Source organism: Chanos chanos, chromosome 8, assembly GCF_902362185.1.
Source record: "Chanos chanos chromosome 8, fChaCha1.1, whole genome shotgun sequence".
In the NCBI taxonomy this organism is placed as follows: Eukaryota; Metazoa; Chordata; class Actinopteri; order Gonorynchiformes; family Chanidae; genus Chanos; species Chanos chanos.
Window position 1 is genome coordinate 35,017,522 of NC_044502.1, and position 18,380 is coordinate 35,035,901.

General features: G+C 42.7%; 1 protein-coding gene across 1 annotated transcript in view; it reads right to left on the bottom strand.

The window, feature by feature from the left end:
• rbms3 (RNA binding motif, single stranded interacting protein) overlaps window positions 1-18,380 on the bottom strand; it is an 89,464-nt gene that overhangs the window by 54,944 nt on the left and 16,140 nt on the right. Inside the window, exons 2-3 of the mRNA XM_030782011.1 lie at window positions 9,216-9,373; window positions 2,267-2,325 (exon numbers count right to left, since the gene is read on the bottom strand). Coding sequence (XP_030637871.1) covers window positions 2,267-2,325; window positions 9,216-9,373 — 217 coding nt within the window. The remainder of the gene's footprint in view (window positions 1-2,266; window positions 2,326-9,215; window positions 9,374-18,380) is intronic.

An 18,380-nucleotide genomic window follows, 5' to 3' on the forward strand; every position in this document is an offset into this window, starting at 1 on the left:
GTGCCGAGGCCTATCGTTCCACTGGCACGTCGAACAAAACACACAAATATTTACGCCCCTTCTCACTAATGAGAGGACTATGATTGAGCCAAACAGAAATCAAACACACACCCATTCTTTTCTCTCTTCACTCTCCCCATCTGTATCTCAGGACCAGAGGGAGGGGAAAAAAAAACAACACACACACAAAAAAAAAAACAGCTGCTTGAAACTGAAAATGGGCCCTGCTGTAAACATGGCCATAATTACCACCATACACAATCCCTCTTTCAGAGAAAACCGTGACAGATCTTCTAGATGCCTAGCGCATAGCATTTAGACGACAGTACAAAACATGTGCGTATGTTTAATTTATGGTGCATATTTTTGAATTTACAACGGGAACGTCTACGCGGCTGAAGTCGCGAAGGAAAATATTAAAAGTGTGTCAGCCGTTTCCCAACTACCTGCCAGCTAATGCATGCATATCAAACAGAGTACGGAAATGCCTTTAACCCACATAATAGGCTTGATGGAGCACAAATATCCCGCAGAGTTGGGAAATATGGACCCAGAGTCAAAAGCAGAAGACTCAGGCTAGTCGGTGAGTAAAAGCACATATTATCAATAGGCACAGATACATACAGAATGTACTCATTAAGCAAAGGAAGAGGGAAATCAGGGACAGTAGGTGTAAAGAATTTTATGGGCCGCAGCATTGCATTGACTGATGAAAAGGTCTCCGCCGAGTTCTATTTCTATAAAAGTGTTATTCTCACCAATGGCCAGTTTCCTTCACATCAGACTCTGACAGCAATAAAAGGAAAAAAAAAAAAAAAAAGAAATAAAGACATCCGGAAATTCATATGACTCACTGAGGCTTGACCAAAATGGAAGGCTTGAATGAAATAAGCTCCATTTTCCCATTCCCCCTCTCTGCACACCCATCTAATACTCAAGTCAGCCCCCATAAGTCCTGGCACGGAGCCGATCAGGGTGGAGAGTCCTGTTGGAGACAGGAATGGAGGAGGAGGAGGAGGAGGAGGGGGGGGGGGGCGTATGGGGAGGTGTGGAGGGGATGTGGTGGGGGGCGGGGGGCGGGGGGTGGGGGTTGTAGGAAGGGCGGCTATCTCTGGAAGAGGAAGTCCTTTAAAGCATGGAGCGGTTTCCTTTGCCTCCCAGCCACTCTGCCTGCCCTTCTCTCTCTGTCTCTGTCTCTCTCTCTCTCTCCCCTATCTCCCCCCTCTCTCTTTCTCTCTCACAAATTCTTTCTCTGTCTTTCAAAAGGTAAAGGGACAATGCTTGTCCTCTTCATAATTATGACTGCAGCTAATGCACTTTCTTGCGTCTCTCAAAAAAAAAGGAGCTTTGCACACTCACAATTTAACAGACACAAAAACATTCTCACAACACTTATTGAAAATACATTTAATTTTACCTGTGCACCTGTGCAACCAAACAAACATGCATCTAAGGATGCACACACACACACACACACATACACACACACAAACATACACACACACACACACACACACAAACACAAACAAGACAGACACACAGCTGGAGTGAATCCAGTGCCCAGCCCAGCAAATTGTGTGGGAGTTGTTTATTTCCAGCCTTGGCTGAGTGTTTCCTGAAAAAGGACTGTCTGCTAAATCATCGATTTCAGTTGGACGCTTCTCTCAACCCCCCAAAGCTATTTTTAAATCCCTCCTGTTCGAACTCCAACTCTTCACATCAACACAGGAGGTACTGAGCTGGAGGGGTGGGGTTGAGGGGGGGGGGGTATGGAAAGGGGTTTTTCCATGAATGCTAACCCTTTTAGTCACGCTAACAGTTATCCTGTTGTAAGAACTACTCACACAATCATGCTAACACTTATCCTGTTGTAAAGATTATCATAGCAATCACACAAAATTTTTGTCTCCTTCAAGTGACTACTCCCCTAACAGTTGAAATGCTTACAGTATTAGGGATACAAACAGCAATGCAAAAAAAATTCAACTGCTGTTTAAGAGATCAAAAAAAGAGGAGGTAATCACTTTCGTTCTTTCAATAGCTTGTTCTTCCGACTGTTCTAATTGCACTTTTCAAATAGAATCAGTGTACATTACTGTGTGACTATTATTAAATTCATTCGACCATGGTAAGTAGCTCCGTCCTTCAGAGTCAAGCTAGCTCTGATTAGAGAGAGAGAGAGAGAGAGAGAGAGAGAGGGGAGAGAGAGAGAGAGAGAGAGAGCGAGAGAGAGAGAGAGAGAGAGAGAGAGAGAGATTTAACTTACCTTTGCACTGATTGGTGTTTTTGTCAAGGATTGCCTTTGTTGACACTATTTTCCCATACCTGTCAAAGACAATAAACAGTCTTGTTTGTAATGTATAAAACCATTTAAGAATCTCAGTGTGTTTGTGTGTGTGTATATGTGTGTGTGTGTGTGTGTGTGTGTGTATTTAATCACCTCAGAGGTTTATGCAAAGACAGCATACACTGATGTTAGTTTTGCACTGTCCTCATTAAAAAGTTTGAACCTAAACCCACGGAGGCAAGTGTGTAGGGACTGGGGCACTCAGAACTTTTTTTTTCTTTCATTATGCCTTAAAAGAGGAGTATTTATCAATATATCCTCAAAGAACAACCCGGGAGAAGCACAAACAATGAAAGTGAGGAGGGAGGGGGTATTCTGAGCCCTTATGAATAAATAAGAGACTTTGAAGCATCGCTTCTGCTGTTTCTTAGGTCAAGAGATCCAACCTGTTCTCTCACTCCACCCAGCAATATGCTCTCTCTCTCTCTCTCTCTCTCTCTCTCTCCCTCTCTTTCTCTTTCTCTTTCTCTCTCTCTCTCTCTCTCTCTCTCTAAAATTCACTTTCCTCACTCACCCTCATTAGCGGAAATCGGTAGAAGAAGAAGCAGGGATACTTTGGAAAGCCAGTAGCTGGGATTAGTTGTCATTATACCTGTTAAAGATGGTGATGTATGGAATAATTCAGTTCTCCTCACAGGGTCAATGACTGAATATGACATTCCATCCCTCCCACCCTCTCTGTCTCTCCAGCAACCTACTTACCTTCTTTCCGCCCTCTATTTTTTCTGTTCCTCCCTCCTCTCTAAGAAAAAGTAATAAAGTTTCTTATCTCTTCACTATCCGCCAGCAGAAACGAATGACTGATATGAAAGAGATGCTCCCTGTGTGACTTTTAATTAATGTTTAATGCTGCACGCCCTCCTCCAGGTAAGGAGAGTGAGAGTATATTACTCCACTTTTATAGGGACGGAGGCGTTTAATAAAGGAGGGATCATTTCACTGCCACCATGAAGAGTGTCTACCCATCAGGGTATTATATGGCCGAAGTCTGGGACGCGTCAGTTCATTTATCTGAACTGCCAAATTCCTCAGTAAGTCCGCACAGATCCGACATGAAAAAGAAGCAGTTGTGAACAGCTATGCGTTGCAAAATAACACACAGTTGAGATACAGTTTGTTGATTTCTGTGCACACAAAAGTCATGTCAGCAGAGGGCAACCATATTTCTAAAAACCTCATCTGTGAGAGAAGGAAAAAAAAAAAAAAAAAAAAAACTACAACCAAAAAACCCTGAAGAACCACCAGTTTATGGATTTCTCAATTCATGGAGTGGAGGGTGGATGTATTTCTGAAAACTCAAAAATGTCTCTGAATGCTGATTTTGTTTGGATTTTCTTCGCTGAATGTGGTCTGTCAGTAAACAAAGTACTAGCTCGGGGGGACTGACACTAGCCACATTATAGAGGAAGCAGACATGAAAACAAGTCTGTCTGAAGAAATACCATGCACTAAAGGAATCTGAGGCAAAACACACGTGCGCCATTTGACTGTTCTTCCTCGCATATTACTCTTTTGCCGAACAAGTGCGCATGATAAACATGAATTTCCAAGCGAGAGAAAAACAAGGAAGCTGGCAAGAGAAACGAAGAGGGGCATAAAAGACAGCGACTGGAATTCTTCAGTCAAGATTGGGAAATGCTGTAAATTCAGATTTTTAAAGACTTGATCAGAAAGGGGACGTGCTACAAGCCACAGTTATAATGTCCTCTTGTCTTCCACACATTGCGCTATTCAGTGAAAAGCAAGAATCTAGTTTTGTCTCACTGAAGAGACTCCCAACGAAATTCTACAAACTCCTGTACAATACATAACTCTTCTTTACCTCAGTGTGTGTGTGTGTGTGTGTGTGTGTGTGTGTGTGTTTGTGTGTACACATGGATCTGGAAGAGATACTGTTTTCTGCACCCTTGAACTGTGCCCTTTTAAGACAAAAGGGTTCTGATGATTTGGCAAGTAGACTAAAATATTTGGTCCTTCTTGCTGATTTGTATATTTGTGGAAGCAAATAAAGCATGAAAATGTGTGTGTGCATGCGTGTGAGTGCATGCGTGTGTGTGTGTGTGTGTGTAAATACGTTTGGTAAAAGGCCTCTGCCACAAAAAGCCACGACATTCCCTCACTCCCTTCCAAGATTATTAAGGTGCTTGGAATTTGACCTTGAAAAACATTAGTCAAAAACAAAGGAACAAATAAACAAACCAAAAAAAAAAAAAAAAACCCATTCACATCACATTTGCACATTTTGCTTATTTGATATTAATCTAAAAAAAAAAAAAGTTTGTGTGACTCAGTTGTTATTTGGGAATGTCACACCAGGCAAGGAATTTAATCCATGTTATTTTCGAAAAAAAAAAAAAAAAAAAGAAGCAAGCTATAAAATGAGAGGGCCTGCATTGCAGCCTCCTCGTGAGCGTGTGAGTGAGAGGCTCACAGAAGGCATGAGACAAACAGGTGGCAAATAGCAGCAAGTAAATCCCTCACTCTGACAGCCACCCAGAGAGCTGCTTAATTGGATATGTTTTATGTTTGTTGATATAAAACCAAAAGCTGCATCTCTCCTTTGAGGAGCTACTGGTGTACGGAGAGGGAGAAGAAAATACTACGTGAAATAAAAAAAAAAAGGGAAAGAGAAGAAAAGATGCAGGATGATCTGTGATTCATTTCCACCTGGACTGAGGAATTTCCTCTCTCCAATTACTCCGGCAGAGGTCTGCAGAAGCCCCAGAGACTGAGACCTGCAGCAGCAGCAGCGCTGTGAGTTTTAACCCTCTCAGAGAAAAAGCAAAAATTACACACAATGAGAGAGCTCCATACGAACGTGACCGGAAGCGTTCCACTGAGATACCATTTAGACAGGGAAGCCGCTTTGCAGTGAGTGGCGATTGTGAACCATCAAAGATCTTTTCCACAGCGTTAAATATATTGCCAAATGTACACTGGAGTGGTCCAACTAGATAACTTATGACTGTAAGTCATACTGTATGCTGTATATTTAAAAAAAATAAAAAAAAAAAAAAAAATAGAGAATTTTAAGACCGACTACCATCCTGGTTCCGATACCACCGCGCTAGTGCTAAATCCCAGCCGGTTTGTGCACCATAAGGACAACATGTTTTGTGTACAGAGTTCTCGAGCGCTGTGTGTGATGTGCTAATGACAGCTCTCAAAGGGGCCAGCGCAGCCTCTGATCTGTGGGGTTTTTTTTTTTTTTTATTATTATTATATCTCTCCTGTTTTTATTCACCGATGCGGCGCGTTTGATGTCTCGTGCAAAGAGATGTGAACCAGCATTCTTTCAACTTCCATCCAGGTGCTTGCGCGGTATCTCTTAATTGGCTACCGATGCAGCTGTCTTGTCTGACACGTCTCTTGTCACTCGTTCAGGATATGAGGGTATTTGTCTGACGTGTGTTTGCGTTCTCGTTCGTTCTTTCAGTGTGGTCTGAAAGAGCTCGTGCCTTTCTCAGAGAATGAGGGACATTTTTTTTTTTTTTTTCCCCCAGCCTTCAAAAAAAAATTCCTTTTGAAAATCCGATCTATGTGGCAGTACGCGAATGAGAGCATACTTTCATCCCGACCACCAGCCATGAGGCTATGGAATGCGCGGTAACGGGGCTGACGCGGAGGGAACGGGAAGTTCGTGAAGCCCACTGATGTTTTCTCTCCGGTCCGACTCAGACTTGGCCTCAAACGTCTACTTGTCCTAGCGCTGTTATCAATAAACTGGAGCAGGGGGCTCAGACTGAGAGAGTGTGCCGTAAGCCTCACTGTTCCCCAGGCCTGAGGAGTGTTTAGGCAGCTGTGGCCTGAGCCCCGTGCTTCCATCTCAAACAGAGTCAGATCTGCTGCTTTCTAAGACGCGGGACTCACTGGCAGAGCCTGCTGACGCTGGTTAATATAGACCTGCTGTATCCTTGTGATCCTGTCGGAAACGGCGAGGCTGAGGAATCAGAGCAGATTCCCGTCGGGGCTTGAGTAACGGTGGGTGCTCCCTTTGTGTGGTGTGGTAAATCTGTCCATCTATCTTCAATCAAACCACAGAGCGCCTATTCAAGAGCAGACCAGAACAGCAATCAGTTGCCACTGGCTTGGAGGTGGGTGCTACATAAGAGCTGGAACACTTGATAAAAAAATCTCGTGGCAAAAATAACACCAGTAAGGTTAGCACTCTGAAGTGCTTTGAAAAGCAACCTTGAATCACGAAAGTGATCCATGGATGCATAGCCTAAGCTTATACTCCTCTATCCACACACACACACACACCGTAAAAACTCAGAGGTAATTAAATGTTTGTCCCTTCGTCAAACACACACGCACATACACACACACACACACACACACGCACACACGCACACACGCACACACACGTACACACGCACACACTCAATTCTTCTCCAAACAATGATTCAATGATTATATAGCGCAACTCTTGACCTTGACAAGAGGAACTTGATTATCATGTAGTTTCTCAAGTTAAAAAAGGCAGAGCTTTCTTGCCAAATTACTAAGAGGATCAAATTGCTGTTGTGACAAACGATCTTCTTTATTTTTGGACCTGAGGAGTGAGACTGCTATGGATGGCCAGAGCCATCCATCTCTATCCTCCTGGCATTTTCTGCCTCCACCTTCACCAGGAAAGACTGCACTGAGACTTGTCTTATTCTGCCTCTATTACTAATCTTTTGGGTATTACATGCCTACTTTAGACCTATAGTTTTCAAAGTTACGCACACACTGTTTATTAGTAGGGTTTCTAGAAACAGCTGTCCTATTCATTCCTATAAACATGTTTCTTGTAAATATTGTCATTATTTCTCTCAACGTACATTAGGCTACAGATAATATTATTTTTGGGCCATTGTATTATTTTCTTTTGTTTCTTTGATTTTCATCATAGGAAAAGCGCACGCTACATCATGTTTCATTTGGTTCTTCATCTATGTTAAAACTGAATTAATATCACAGAAATACTGGGGGCTTAGAAATGCAGTTATCTGAAACAATAGATCTATCTTGGAGAGTTAATATCCTAAGGGTTAATCCTCTCTATTTTCTAATCAAAAGAAATAAAAATCATGACACACACACACACACGCACGCACACATGCACACACACACGTGCACACACACACACATACACACACACACACACGTTCACAAACACACACACATTTGGCTCTGAGCACAGATGCATAAGGAGGAAAAAAAACACAAAATGTAATGAGAAGCACATGTTCACCCAAAGGCTCATATTAAAAATTCATAATTCATAATCAGGCCTTTTATGATCCAGTCATGGCAAATTTTCAGGCTTATTTGTCTTTGTAAGTCTGTAACAGTCCCACAAACTCACTCTCTTACTTCCAAAACTGAAGCATTGGAAGTATAAGCTAACTATACCAAAACACGTAACTAATGACCATCCTGTGTCTCGAGTCTTGTGAGGACATTTTGACAACGTTGTCTCTCAAAAAAAAAAAAAAAAAAAAAAAAAAAAAATTGACATGCCTATTGAGGCAAGATAACAGAGAGAAGCAAGAAGAGGAAAAGAGAAAAAAAAAATTCTGTTAACATCAAATTGAAAATCTGCTGAGGCTGTCCAGATTTCTCCTTCAGATTTCCGCCCCATTGTCCCCTCCTGAGCCGAGAGTGTGCCAGTCTTCCAAAGGGAATGGGAGAATAAGATCTCCAAATGTCAACCTGACAGCAGCACTTTTCAGTGCCACCGAGGCTCCTGCTCCGGCAGGACACACAGAGAGAGAGAGAGAGAGAGAGAGAGATGGGGAGAGGGAGAAAGGTGGGAGTGAGATCACAAGGGGAGAGCGCGAAAGGCTATAAACTAATGTCCAAGAGAAGTGGGGGGTCCACCGCGGTCAAAAAGAGTGTTAAAGGGAGAGGTGGGTTTTTATGGACGAGAGAGAGAGAGAGAGAGTGAGAGAGAAAGAGAGAAAGAGAGGGGCCTAGTGCATCTGCTTTTGCTGAGCAATGGAAGAAGAGAGCCCCGAGGCAAACCCCGCGACCTTTTCCGAAATGTTACTGCCCGTTTGGCATGGCGGCTCAGGCTAATGAAACTTTCATTGGCATGAATTTTTTATTCCAGTCCTCCAGCAGGCCCCGGGCTAGCCAGGACAATACCAAGGCTGGGGACCTCGGCGAAATGAGGGGACGACAGGGTAAGCAGAAGAACCGGAATCGAAAGAGATTTGTTGAAAATCTCCTTTTCTACCCAGCGGTAAACCTTTTTGGTTAACGTATCTGGAACTGTTTACGGATTAGTCAGCTGTGTAAGTGCCCTCCTCGTTACAGTCTATACTGCCTGACCCCAGCACCTGACCTCCGATCAGCCCCATGGGGGATTCAAAACAACATTATGAAACTCACAAAGGTCATAGCACTGTGCTTTGGGACAGAATGTCTTGGTTTTTATGGCAGAATGGCATCGTGTTCACTAGCATATCTGGTTGAATCATCTCGAGAACAAATTACGCAAGCAGCCCCTGGTCTTCATGCAGAGTTTCACAAAAATGACTTCTCCCCAAGCAGTAATGATGCCGGCCGCTCCTCTCTTTATATACAGCCAGATATTCTTGGATTTCTGCCTGACCATACACTGTATGCTTATCTTTGTTTGCCTTTTAGCAGGATGTGCATGTGCATATGTATATGAGAGTGTGTGTGTGTGCGTGTGTGTGTGTGTGTGTGTGTGTGCATGTGTGTGTGCATGTGTGTGGAGGAAGAAGAGAGGTACATACATATAAACATATATATATATATACACATATAAACATATACAGAGAGAGAGAGAGAGAGAGAGAGAGACAGGCAAAGACAGGGGAGGACAGGAAAAGGGGTGGTCAGTCAGACTTACGGTTGGCAGAGCTTGATGAGGTCCTGGTCGGTGGTTCCGGGAGGCAGGCCACGGATGTAGAGGTTGGTTTTACTGAGTTGTTCTGCTGCACTATGGCTGCTGCTGTTTGTGCTGGGACTGGGCGGAGCCATTGGTGGAGGGGGAGGGGCATATGACTGCTGTAAGAGAGGAGGCGGGGACAAGGGAAGGAGACACAGAATAGATGTCAATGAAAACTTCAAATAATTCATCTCTATGTAATCCATGAGAAGGGTGGAGTGAATTGCTCCTGTGTGTGTCTGGCCTGAAGGTAAGAATTCATTAGCCTATGCCATATATATATATATATATATACACACACACACACATATGTATCAAAGTCCACAGTCAGTCCACGGACATACATCATAGCAGAGAGAAGTACATGAAACGGCCATGAGTATATTGAAACAGCAGCACAATGGAGAGACTGCTGCATTCTTGTTACAGTGTTTTATGAGCATGTTTAAATGTGTGCGTGTGTGTGTGTGTGTGTGTTTCCCCTCTGTAAAAGGGGAAAGATGGAGTAAGTGTCTCTGGAGCACTCCCTTGTCTCTGTTTGCGATAATCACTGGTTGTCACTGGGCTACGGCATAGGCGAGCTGGCACTGATATTAATCTATTACCTGTGCTTCCCCCAAAACCACACAATTATTGCACTTCACAGACAATATTACTGCTTGGCCTCGGGCTACCTCTGTGAAAGAATGCGTTCTCAGGAATCTGACACAGACGTGGGATGAAGAGATGATGCTATTCTATTATACAAAGTCTGCTCTCTATAGTATACATGTAGATGTAATATATATATATATATATATATATATATATATATATATATATATATATATATATATATATATATACACACAATAGTATAGTATTTTTTTTAACTGTCAATCTATCTTATTTTATTCAAGCACTGAATACAAGAACTTGAGAAGTAATGTGAATATACATTTAGTATAAAGAGTAGTAAATGTATAGAGAGGATGTCTTAGGTGAAAATGCACATGTACACGTGTGATTGTACCCAGACAGGCATTCACACAGAGACATCCATTCACACACAAACACACAAGCAGTCTTCAATCAGAGGGTGTGGAAAGGAATGTAAAAATCTTAACAGGCATCCGAAAAACACAAATACTGCTGCTCTGCAACCAAACACACAGGCACGAGCCTGAGGTATGCGTGTTTGACATGCCTGAGACAGTTTTGCTCACACACACACATATACAGACACACACACACACACACACAGACACACACACACAAACACATATGCACACAAAAACACTGAAATGTATCCACTCACATGCCCCCCCCACACACACACACACATGCGCACACACACACACACACACACACACACACACACACACACACACACAGCCTGCCTGCAGCACACACCTGATCGGACTGTACAAAGCCTACTGCAAGTCTACAGCAGTCTTATCAGCCTGTTATAGGCTCGTCTTACGCAGCAGGCGAGGGCCAAGCCTCCACAACATGATGCCAGAATAGAGAGAGTGAACCAAAGAGAGCAAAAGAGCGCCTGATCAAAGACCTTGCCTCGGAAACCTCTTTGAGCCAATTTGTGCAGCTGTCAGGGGCCTGGCGATAGCGCATCAGCGTGTGTAATATGTCAGGAGCCGTGATGGGGGAAGCCTTTGAAACGTCAAAAGCATGCTCTCTCTCTCTCTCTCTCTCTCTCTCTCTCTCTCTCTCTCTCTCTCTCTCTCTCTCTCTCCCTCTCCTTCTCTCTCTCTCTTTCGTTCAGCAGACAAGGTCTGGATTAGCCAGAAAGAAGGGCAGAGTAGAATGCTTTTACACACTATTTCTTTCTTTCCTTTTTTCTGACACACTGACACACACTGAAACACAGAAATGCACAGACACACGCGCACACACACACACACACGCACATAGACACACACACACACACACAGAAGATGTGGACAGGTGTCACAGCGCTGGGGGAAACGCACAAACACATGTCACTCAGTCATTCTCACAGCTTCAGCTGAAGTGTATCAAGAAAGTACTCAAGGACGAACTGAACAATATTGACAGTGCTTTTTGACAATGACTGATGGCACTAACATGTCCAAGCCCAGGGAATAAAAGAAAAAAAAAAATCAAGGTAAAAGGGAAGTTATTAAAAGAAAAAAAAAGGTTTATAAACATTGTGTTTTTAATCACAGCAGTATTTAAAATTGAAAAGTAGATCTTAGTAAGTCGTGACACCGCAGCATATTTATTTTGCATTAATGAAACTATTTAATCTGGTTTTAACACCCACCTACGCTCGAGAATAGCGTTCATTTGCGCTTAAACACCGGTAACGTCCGGCCGACTCTTTTATACATTGCAAATCCTTTGGCGTATGAAATAGAACCATCTCACTCTCTCATTATCACGTATGTCATTCTCTCCGACATATTTCTTCCCTTGTCCTCCTCTGCCGTTCCCGCCCACCCTTCTCTCAATTTTCTTTTCCCCGGCGTGACAACTATAAACTCCTGAAAACTGTCCAGTCCTCAGTGTCTAATCCTCCAGCTCTACCTCCAGCCTCTCTTTCACCTCCTCCCTCCACTGAGGAGAGAGCCCTCTGTCCCACCCTCTTCCTCTTTCCCATCCCCCTTTTGCATGGATGGTGTGAAGCCTCAGCTGGTCTTTATTAAAGGTTGACTGATGTGAACACACATTATCTCTTCTGCACACACTCACATAGCCCTCATTTCCCTAAAGAGTCCTCCAGTCACCAAACAATTAGTACTTCCTGAAGAGCACTCGAAAATGGGCTTCAAATGGCTGTGACTCTTCCCCTCCCTCTCTCCCTCCCTTCCCATGCCTCACTCTCTTTCCTCATTATTTTTTTTTTTTTTTTGTTCTCTTCTGTTACTGTTGGTAAAGACTGACCTCTGGGAGGTCAGCTTTCCCCTGCTGACTGCTGAACATGCAGAGTTAACTCCTGCATCCTCTAAATGTCATCATGCACTATACAAAGCTGTGATGTGTAAGTGGTGTGTCTGCATGTGTGCGTGTGTGTGTGTGTCTGTGTGTGTGTGTGCGTGGGGGGGTGAATGTGTGTATGTGTGTTTGTGTGTGGGGGGGGGGTTTATGTGTGTATGCGTGGGGTGTGTATGTGTTTGTGTGTGCGTGTGTGTGTGTACATATGTTTTATTTACAGAAATACTTTCTATATTCTCTCTCTCCATCCACAATACATAATACATGCATTCTACATTTTCCATATAAAATATTGTATTCACTGTGTGGTCTATGTCTCCATGTGACACACACATACACATGTGAACGCAATCTTTTTGCATGTCACACACACACACACACACACACACACACATGTGAATGTAACCTTTTTGCATGGGATTAGCAATCAATAGTGAACCATTTGACCCCACCCTCAAGGTGCTGTGGACACAGTGGACTGAGACAGAGAGAGAGGTCTGCTTGCTCCGGACTGTTCCGGGCTTCCTGCAGTGGGGGAAAGAATGCCATCTATATTTAGAGCAGGGCTGAGATCCTTTCCTTCCGGAGAGTATGGAATGAAAGGTCGAAGGAAATCCCAATGACTGCATTGTGCCCCAGCCATAAATCGTAGCATATGTTCAAAACTCATGATGATACAACACACTGTCCTCGTGCCCCCCTCCCACTTTCAATGTCAATTACCAAACACATTAGGCAACATTAACTTGGGCTGCACTCTGTGCTTTCAGACTGTTATCACATGGAAAGAGAATGGTTCACATCTTCATGCAATAGCTCAGCAAGATAGAATACAGAGGTGGGAGAGAGAGAGAGAGAGAGAGAGAGAGAGAGAGAGAGAGAGAGAGAGAGAGAGAGAGAGATGGAGAGAGAAAGGGCTGCTTTTAAAAGGCATGGTCAATATCTCGCTGCATTAGTGTCAACCTCTGTGAACTGCATGGAGTCATGATCTTGTCCAAATAATGCATGGCAGGCAGGTATCAGGCAAAATGTGATCGCTCTGAACCATGAATGAAAGGTTTGCAGTTTTTAAATTTCAGAAAAAAATCATATGCACATGACATATCACTGAAGATCAAAGCACTGGCAGTTTAGCACCAGTTTAGTTAAGTTTAATTTAGTGTACTCAGGTTTAGTTCAGTGCTACCTCCTGTCTAAATAAGAGGTAATCCTAGTGAATATTCTATGGGCTATGTCTTTTAGCTTTCAGGAAGAGTACATCACCACAACAGCCTAACGTGTCTATGCTGTTGTAGACTTCTATTCTTCAACTGAAAATGTTGTACTGTGTCCTGTGGATAAGTAATGGGTACACACACACACCCACAGTATTTATCTGTCAGAGTCTGTGTTTGTTCAGATGAAATGTCTGTAAATTTCTTTCAAGTTCTTGCCCACCAAACATGCCCTCTCTCTCTCTCTCTCTCTCTCTCTCTCTCTCTTTAACCCCTCCCCCCCTCCACACACACACACACACACACACACAAAACATGCATGTAGATGTATAACATTTATAACAGTCTTTCCAACTGAGAACAGGACTTCCTTGCCTCTCTCCTTTTAAGTTTGTCGTGCCACAATAGGGGTACAGAGAAAAACAGTCTGGCTTGCATTTATAGAGAACGCCATGCTCCAAAGATCTAACCACACGCCAGCTCGTTAACATCAGCTCAACACTCCATCATGGTATAAACAAGTTGCACAAACATTCGACAGACAAGACTAACTACATCCTCCGCTTGGCCTCTCTCACGACATGGGATGTTAGAAAGCGGGGGGGTGGGGTGGGGTGGGCGGGGAACATTTTGGTGGGTGGTTTGAGGACAGAATGTGTGTTCTGTGCTTGTGTGCTTTTGTTTATCTAGTCTGGGTTCATATGGAGTTTGCTATCATAGAAATCCACCTCCGCATAAAAAAACACAACAGTTTGAGGTTTGCTGTCCTCTGAGTCATTATACAGTGGTGAATACGTAAATGGAAAAGAATTACCAGGATTCTTCATTAAAAAAAAAAGTCACTTGAACTGACCCTTTTTGCGCTCACTGTGAATGAACAGTTAACAGCTACTCTTTTTTATGGATATCTATGTAAATTTCACGTAAGTGTATTCAATATGCCCACCCCCAACACATGCACATACACTGAAATGTATCCACTCACATGTACCCCCCCCCCCACACACACACATGCACACACAAACACACACACACACGCACGCACACACACTCACACACACACACACAAACACACACACACACACACACACACACACACACACACACACACACACACACACAACACTCCCCTTCAATTAGATGGCCCATCTTCAAAGGAATAGGCAAATAAATGAACAGCAAGCAATCTTCATCAGTAAGAAAAAGTTCTAGGAAAATTAAAATATTTTTCATGGCTATTTCCCAATAAAAAGTTTGCATAAGTCTGGCATATCTTAAAGACTTTGTTCTGGGTTATATCTCACTGTGCATTATCTGGGACGTTGGAATATCTCTTCCACATGCAGATTTTCCTCCCTTCATGGCCTCTCCAAATCCCCCTCCCCTCCCTCCCCTTAGGGGCAAGCACCGTACATTCACATATAAGGAAACAATCAATGTCTGCCTCATTTGCATATGAACAGGAGACGGAAGCTTGGAAATCTGCTGCAGTCTATTTTCATCCTAGAATGACTTCTTCCTGTATTGTTATGAGTAACCATCCGATAGCATTCTCCACAGCCCTCGACGGTCCCAATTTTCCAGCTGAAATTAACATTAGAATGAAGAGCTTGCCTCTGACCAGAAAACTTAAAGAGACCTCTTAGACAGCAGCGGTCGGCAGACGACCGTTACCCCGGCAACAAAAAAAAAAAAGAGGACGTGGGAGGGCTTTATCAATCAATTAAAAATGTCTCTTCGCTCACAAGGGACAAGAAGCTGAATGGTCGTGATTTCTCCTGAGTTTATCAAACTCATTATTGATGGTGGGCAAACAGACATGTATTCTTACTGTGTTGTTTAATAACCACAGTAAGCTATGTCTAAGCACAAGATAAGATTCAATTCAATAAATATAATTATAATTATGCAATAAAATCTAATAAAACATAGGGAATCACAAGAAAGATATACATAGTAAAGCGCAGAGGTTTGCAGCCAGGAAAAAGAAGAGAGAAGCACTTTTTGGTTCTACTTCTCAGCATCAGGAGCAAAAATCTACTATCGCAAGTTGATTACTGAAATCCAGAGTCAGTGGGGTGGAAATATACCAGGCTTCATCACAAAGAGTAATGTGAAATTTTTTTGCTTTGAGAAAATTCACTTAACCTTTCCTAGTCAGACTCCTTCTCTTCTCTCATATTTGACAAAAAAAAAAAAAAGTCCACAACCAAGTGCCACCACGCGATGGCTTGCATGACGAGAAGGTCAAATCTTCATTGCAATAATTTGACAGAGAAATGATTTCAATCTCATAATCCCACCTAATCTTTAATAATATCTACTCAAGAGAAGATCAAACCAGAGCAGCCGATGTTGCATTACACACCAACCGTTGACTCTGTTTCACTCACACTAGTTCTCAGCCATTCTCTACGGATAGATACACATGATAAATGTTTTCTTTCAATCATGTCAAGAAGTGCTGTCATATTTCAGTAATAGAAAAAGTATGCTGTGTTTAAACAAACTGCCTCATATTGTAAACCTCAGTCACTGTTCAGTGATAGACACATTTAACACATACTAAACTTATTACGGTTAATTACGTTACTCAAAATATCACAAACCACACAATGTACTTGCAACAAAAGAGCGCTCTGACCGCCAGATCAACAGAGGTTTCTAGAAAATGCAGAGCAAAGCAGTATCTCAAAATAACCTCTAAATATGACAAGAATGTGACATTGCAACCTCCATTGGCTGATCGCTATTCAGACCTAGTTACTCACCCGCTGACAAATGACATGTGACTTTTGAATTAATAATTAAGGGAAACGCCAGCACACCAGGTATTCTCTGATCATAACTAAGATCTATTGCATACTTGGATTGATTTAATGGCTATATCAAATTACTCTGAAAGGTTAAAGCTATCCATTTTCTCAGAGTTGTGTGTTTTTTTTTTTTTTCCCTCGCCGTATGAGTGGAGAAAAATCTGACGGATAATGTAACATTTTGTGTCGTGAAACCTAATGCTTGAATACAGTGTTCTTATGTCCAGAGAGGCCACAAAAATACGGCACAAATGTCGACATGACGGTTAAAACTGGCACAAAGGAGGTTATAAATGGCACAGAAATACATAGATGTTCACATTTGTATACAATATAATAATCTGTTGAGTCTGTTGGAGCGGGTAACCCTTTAGGGGAACAGCGTGTCTCCAGAGAGCAGGATGGCGGTGGTGGGGGTTTGGGAAAGGTGGATGCGTGTGTGTGTGTGTGTGTGTGTGTGTGTGTGTGTGTGTGTGTGCAGGGTGGGAGGGTTACTCAACAATGCCTGTAGACTCAAGCCTTAACATCAGAGCGAGAGCGACATGGTTCTTTACAACCAAGCCAGGCTGTGAAAAACATATTTAGCAGGCAACAAGAGACCATAATAAGTGACACTTTCCATGAGGGAGTGAATGTCAGTAGTACCATTGGCAAGTAATGGAAGCAGCACAGGATATCAGAAAATGCATTCACTGTAGTCTGTATATCGAAACTCAATCAATTTTACCAACACGCTTATGTGAATGAATGAAGACGTATTTTTTGTGACAGTTTATGATTCACGTGAACAATCTGTTGTAATGTTTCGCTGAAAGTCATAACGGCTCGTATACGAAATAGTTGATGGAAAAAGAGGAGTGGGAGTTGGATGGGGAGGAAAAAATCCAATTATTTTTGCATAATAACAATCATGTTGTTCACACAGGCAATTTGTTCATACACTAACAAAAAACCCTCCCACTATGCCTGTCCCCTGCACTCTAAGTGCCAATTACTGTATAGGTAGGTAACATCCGCTCAATCCGGGGCTTCACTCAGCCAAATCTATTATGAGTTAGATCAAGCGTGATAGTGGAACACACAAACACACACGCACACACACACACACACACACACACATATTCGTGCTTATCAGCTTGCCAAGGTAGATGGCATATCTATCCCCTATAGTATCATTACAAGTTAAATTTGAGGAGAAGAGAGTCTAGACTTTTTCTATTGCACTCTGTTTATCACAATTGAGTAAAAACTGGCCTTTGCTAGAATGCACAAATGTCATCTTAGAGAAGTAACTCTATTTAAAACGTAGAGGGAAGAGAGGAAAGAAAGACAGGAAAAAGGATGCATGGAGGGGGAAAAAAACGAGAGTAGGTGGAGGAGACTCATAGAGGGAGAGAGAGGGATCTCTAGAGGTGAATGGAAGGGTGAGAGGAGAGTCACAGAGTGAGTGTTTCCTACTGTTAATAATTTATACTTTTAAAAAGACTTGGCAGTTTTAATTGGTACTGTGGGTTAATCCTGGCATGCACCTATGGGACTCACTCAGTGGCTGTTTTCCAGGAAAACTGGCTGTACTAGGGGGAGGGGGGGATGGGGGGGATGGGGGAAGAGAAGACTCCTCTGAACATTTGAAATCCAAACCTACCTGGAACCACTCAAGCTGTGCCTGTGATCAGAAGTCGACTGTTCAAGTAAACGTTCTTCGTTCTCTACTCAGCTGCCCGTCTCAAACCCAACCAAAGCCGGGAGGCGCTCACACTCTGCCTACTGCCAGCTGCGCTGTTTTCACGAAAAACTTACTATGTGCAGTGCTGAGTAAATATTTGAATTCGTTTTGCGATGATTGCGATAGAAAAGAACTTTAGCTTTTGACTGGGCCGTCCGTTATTTGCAATTCTGATCTACTGTGTGTGCTACAGAGACTTAAGCAATCACTTAAAGTAGAGTTCTATGTCTTGTCTCAACAAGGCGTTGTCCATATATATAATCTGTTCTGGTCTTCTGTTCTGGTCCTGTTTTATTCTGATAATCTTCCATTAAAAAACCAAACAGGACCACAACCTAGAGAGCATCCATTTTGCAGTCTGACATTGCAATTAGTCAGACTGCAAAATGGAGATGTCTCTGTCAAGCTTTTGGGC